Raw genomic sequence first — 4,865 nt, 5'->3', positions numbered from 1 at the left:
CTGTAGGGGCCTTCCCAGTTTGCCGCCAGCTTACCTTCCCCTTGAGTCGGCAGCCCAATGTTGTTGCGCCGCAGAACGAGGTCATTTTGTTCAAATTCTCTCCTGAGTACTTTGGCGTTGTAGCGCAGGGCTATTCTTTGCTTTAGTGCTACCTCTGACAAATGGGCCATCTCTCTAGCCTCATCTACTAGGTCCTTTTCTACAACTTCCTCCACTCCCTCCAGAAGTAATCGTGGGCTCGGCTCGCCGACCTCCACGGGTATCATAGCATCCACCCCGTACGTCAGGCGGAAAGGGTTTCTCCTGTGGACGATTGCTCAGTCGTTCGGTAAGACCAAAGAACTGAGGCGAGTTCATCATCCCATGCACCCTTTTTATTATCAAGCCGCTTCTTGAGGCCTAGCAAGATGACCTTGTTTGTGGCCTCAACTTGGCTGTTCGTCTGGGGATGCTCCACAGATGAGAACTTTTGCTTTACGCCTAAACCGGCGAGGAACTCTACGAACTTCTTGTCAGTGAACTGCGTCCCATTATCAGAGATAACGACTTCTGGGATGCCGAATCCAGTTATCACCTGTCCCCACATAAACTTTTGACAATTGGATGAGGATATACTGGCCAGCCAGTGGCTCCGCCTCTATCCACTTGGTGTAGTAGTCGATAGCAACTATGAGATACTTGACTTGCCCCGGACCAACCAGAAGGGTCCCAAGAGGTTGACTCCCCACTGTGAGAAAGGTCAGGAAGACGTCAACGGGCTTAGCTCGGAAGCCGGCGCCTTATGGAAATTGTCATTCTCCTGGCACTTGATGCATTTCCTTACGAATTCTTTGGAGTCCTTCATCATTGATGGCCAGTAATAACCGGCTCTGATGAGCTTTCTTGCTAGGGCTTTGCCCCCGATGTGATGACCGCAGCACCCCTCATGGACCTCTCTAAGCACATAGTCCATTTGGTCAGGGTGTAGGCACTTCAACAAAGGTTGGCTGAGTCCCTTTCTAAACAACTGTCCTTGTATGGTCGCGTATTTGGCTGCCTCCCTTCTCAACGCTTTGGTCGTCTTCTTGTCGTCGGGGAGCTTGCTGCTTTCCAAAAAGACAGTGATCGGGTCCATCCAGGAGGGATTTATTTTTGTCAAGTGGAGGGTGACTGCTGGTTCCTTTATCAAACCCTGAATGAGAGACCGGTTGCCGACCCCTGGTTTTGTGCTTGCTAGCTTGGACAGGAGGTCCGCCCGTGTGTTCCTTTCTCTCGGAACGTGTTGGATCGTGACCTCCTCAAATTGTTTGCTCAACTCTTTAACCTTCTCCAGATATTTCTGTAACAAGGAGTCTCTGGCTTGGTAGGTCCCGTTGACTTGAGAAGTGACGACCTGCGAGTCACTGCATACTTCTAGCCTGGTGGCGCCGACTTCCCGTGCTAAGGTTAAGCCGCCTAGAAGGGCCTCGTACTCTGCTTGATTGTTTGATATCGGGAACTCGAACTTGATCGACTGTTCATATATGACTCCAGCGGGGCTCTCCAAGATGATCCCGGCACCTCCGAACGTCTGGTTGGTGGCCCCATCTACGTGGAGCATCCACCGTATGCTCGTTGTCTCGGTTGGGTCCCCTGTTACTTCTACCAAGAAATCGGCCATGGCCTGTGCCTTAATCACATGCCTGGGCTCATATTGCAAGTCGTACTGGGACAGCTGGATGGCCCAAGTCATCATTCTTCCCGCTAAGTCGGGTTTCTGTAGTATCTGGCAGATTCCCTGGTCTGTCCTCATGACCACCTGATGACCTTGGAAGTACTGTGGTAATCTACAGAAAGAGATTAGGAGTGCGAGTGCCAACTTTTCTAATTTGCTGTATCTCAACTCTGCTCCTTGCAGTGCTTTGCTCACGAAGTAAATTGGTTGCTGAACCTTCCCTTCTTCCTGTACCAAAACTGCCGCCATAGCTTCATCCGTTATGGCTAAATACAGGTAGACAAGGATCTCTTTGAAATGCTTGAATGATTCTTCACACGATGGGGTCCATTCAAACTCTATCCCCTTTTTCATAAGGTTGAAAAATGGTAGCGCCCTAGCAGCCGACGCTCCGGCATGTCGGCTGGCGTCCAAGCAAACAGGTCGCTGTTAGCCCTGATCATTTCTATTAGGGGCTCCTTCAGGTTGTGTGGGAGATTTCTGTTCATGAAGGTGAACTTCTCCTCTGTGTCGCCAGCTCTGAATTTCTCTAAGTTACCTTCCGGTTCGGGTCTGGGTTTGTCATCGACTCTAGCGTCCAGGTCGGCAAGGAATACTCCCGATGCTTCCTTGGACTTCTTCCTTAATGAGAGACTGGCATTGTCGCAAGCGACTGCCATTTCCAAGTCTCCTTTTATGGATCCCACGGATCCGTCATCAGCGATGAACTTCATTACCAACATTTTTATACTGATCACTGCCCCGAGATCGTTGATGGTCTTCCTTCCTAGGATGACGTTGTAGGCCATGGAGTCTCGCAGAACCACGAACTCAGCCATTACCGATCTCCGCCCCTGTCCTAGTCCTACGGATATCGGCAGGGAGATTATCCCGTCTGGCTTGATGAAGTGGTCGCCTAAGCCTACAACACCGTGTTGTGGGTCTTTAAGTCGGCATCCCGTAGACCCAAAACATTGAACACATTGCAGAACATGATATTCGAGTCAGCCCCGGTGTCTACGAGGATCCGCTTGATGAGGCCGGTTCCTACTCTGGCCGTGATGACCATGGGAGGGCTTTCCGTGACCTCCTCAAACCACTGTTCTTCCGGACTGAACGAGATGGGTAGAAACCTCTTGGGGCTTTGCGCAGAAGATGAGGAAACCGCCAGGACTTTAGCGTCTTTCTTGTGTGTTGACTTCGACCTTGGGGCGCGTCTCTTGCTGTTACCACGTTCACTATGGTAAGGCCGTGTTCGTTGTCGTCCGGCTCATGACGTCGCTTCACTGCGCGGGTCTTGTCCTCTCCTTCACGGTCGCGATCTCGTCTCCTCGGTTCCCTGATGAGGTGGGAGAATTCAGCTAGTTTCCCGTCCCGGATCGCTTGTTCTAACGCGTCCTTCAGGTCGAAGCAATCCTGCGTCTTATGTCCATAGCCCTTATGATAGTCACAATAGAAGCTCTTGTTCCCCCGGTTCGGTCCTTTAGAGGTCGGGGCTTCGACAAAATTCCCTTCTCGGCTATCTGTTGATAAACTTCTATGATGGGGCGGTGAGAGGGGTGTAATTGGTGAACTTCCCGACCCGAGAAAATGGCCTGGATGTCTTGCCTGGACCGCCGTCTCTGGCGTGCTCCTTCTGCCTTTCTCCACCCCCGTGCTGCCGAGGTTGATTGTAGGAGGGCTGCCGCTTATTGGCAGCCACGACTTGACTGACTTCTTCATCGTTGATATATTCCCTGGCTACGCTTTGGATTTCCTGCATCGTCCATACCGGCTTCGTGGTGAGATGCTTCCTGAAGTCCTCGTTCAGAAGTCCATTCATCAAACATAGGCTAGCTACCGAATCAGTTAGCCCGTCGATCTCCAAGCACTCGTCGTTGAACCAGTCTAGATATTTTCTAGTTGGCTCGCCGGATCTCTGAGTCACCCCGAGTAAATTGATCGGGTGCTTTGCCTTTGCGATTCTGGTAGTAAATTGGGCTAGGAAAGCGTGGCTAATATCTGAAAACCTGGTAATAGAGCCCTGTGGGAGGCTGTTAAACCACCGTATTGCAGGTCCTGCCAGAGTGACCGGAAACGCGTGACACCTTACTTCGTTGCCTACTCCCTCCATGTTCATTCTGGCCTCGAAGGCCGTAAGATGTTCCTGGGGGTCCTGGGTTCCGGCGTACCTCATGTCCGTCGGCTTATCAAAGTGCTTTGGTAGCCGGACCTCGAGGATGGAACGATGAAACGGGGTTGCGCTCATTATCACGGGTCACCGTGTTCTCCTCGGCCTTCCCCCGCCATCTTCCTGGTCTCGCTCTGTGGCACGTCTCCTTTCCGGCCGGGTGTATATCACGGGGTCGCGGCGTCTTCTTGGGCATCCCTCTTCATCCCGGGTGCTCTCGGATTCAGATCGTGGGCTAGGCGTTCGCCGGGAGTGACTTCTCGGAGGAGAACGGGAGTACCTTGCTTCAGGAGTTCGTTGACGACATTCCTGGTCTGCCAGCTGGCGCTCCAGGTTCTGCATCCTGTGACGCAGTTCTTGCATTATTCTGGCACTGTTGCTGCCTGTTCCCCAAAGGGGCGTCCTTCTTGAGATCATGAAGACGTTTCGGTCCGTCGTGGAGGGGACCTCGTGCGCTCCCGGGAGGAAGCCACGGAGGCTTCCCCTCTGTGCTCGGCCCCGCGGCCTGGTTCTCCAGGACCTAGTACAACGTCCATTCAGGCAGTTCCCACAGACGGCGCCAATGTTCGGTAGCTCGGTTACCGGGCGGTTCGGGGTGGTACTACGGTTGGTGAGATGGGATATCGCCTGGTTCCGGGTTGCTGGGTCGGATGAGGAGTAGTCGACGTCTCGAGCTCTTCGTGTGGAGAGGGGGGTGTCACCTGCAAAGACACTCCGACGCTCTAGTCAGTTAAGTGTGCAGCGAAAAAGGGGTAAGGTGATGTGTGTGACGTACCTGGGGGGAGTGGTAGGACCCTCCCCATATATACCGTGTCAGAGGTGGGTCCCGCAAGGGCAGACCCACCTTCCTCGAAGCTTCCCCCTACAGCTGTAGTAGAGAGCTGTCAAGGACGCGTGTCCAGGTCGGTGACTGAGCGCCTCGCAGCCGACCGTTCGGGTCGGGTGGCCTATGGATCCGGTCGGCTCGCGTGATGTCTGGGCCAGGCCATAACAAAAGTTTTAAAAATAGCAATTAAAATATAT

At 53.0% G+C, this 4,865-nt stretch overlaps 2 protein-coding genes across 2 annotated transcripts; both read right to left on the bottom strand.

Annotated features, from left to right (window-relative positions):
* LOC107635985 lies at positions 740–2,047 on the bottom strand. Its single transcript, XM_016339531.1, has one exon. It carries the CDS (start codon positions 2,045–2,047, stop codon positions 740–742), a length of 1,308 nt encoding a protein of 435 aa, XP_016195017.1.
* Positions 3,210–3,920, bottom strand: LOC107635984. The gene has a single exon (XM_016339530.1). The coding sequence runs from the start codon at positions 3,918–3,920 to the stop codon at positions 3,210–3,212; it is 711 nt and encodes a 236-aa protein (XP_016195016.1).

The sequence above is a fragment of the Arachis ipaensis genome, chromosome B04, assembly GCF_000816755.2.
Source record: "Arachis ipaensis cultivar K30076 chromosome B04, Araip1.1, whole genome shotgun sequence".
NCBI classification, from domain to species: Eukaryota; Viridiplantae; Streptophyta; class Magnoliopsida; order Fabales; family Fabaceae; genus Arachis; species Arachis ipaensis.
The sequence above is the reverse complement of the archived record's forward strand: the minus strand, read 5'-3'. Positions and strand labels throughout refer to the sequence as shown.

What these genes read in the sequence shown, in the direction of transcription:
- LOC107635984 (XM_016339530.1), bottom strand. Translation starts at nt 3,920, where the DNA reads ATGAGCGCAACCCCGTTTCATCGTTCCATCCTCGAGGTCCGGCTACCA.
- LOC107635985 (XM_016339531.1), bottom strand. Translation starts at nt 2,047, where the DNA reads ATGAAAAAGGGGATAGAGTTTGAATGGACCCCATCGTGTGAAGAATCA.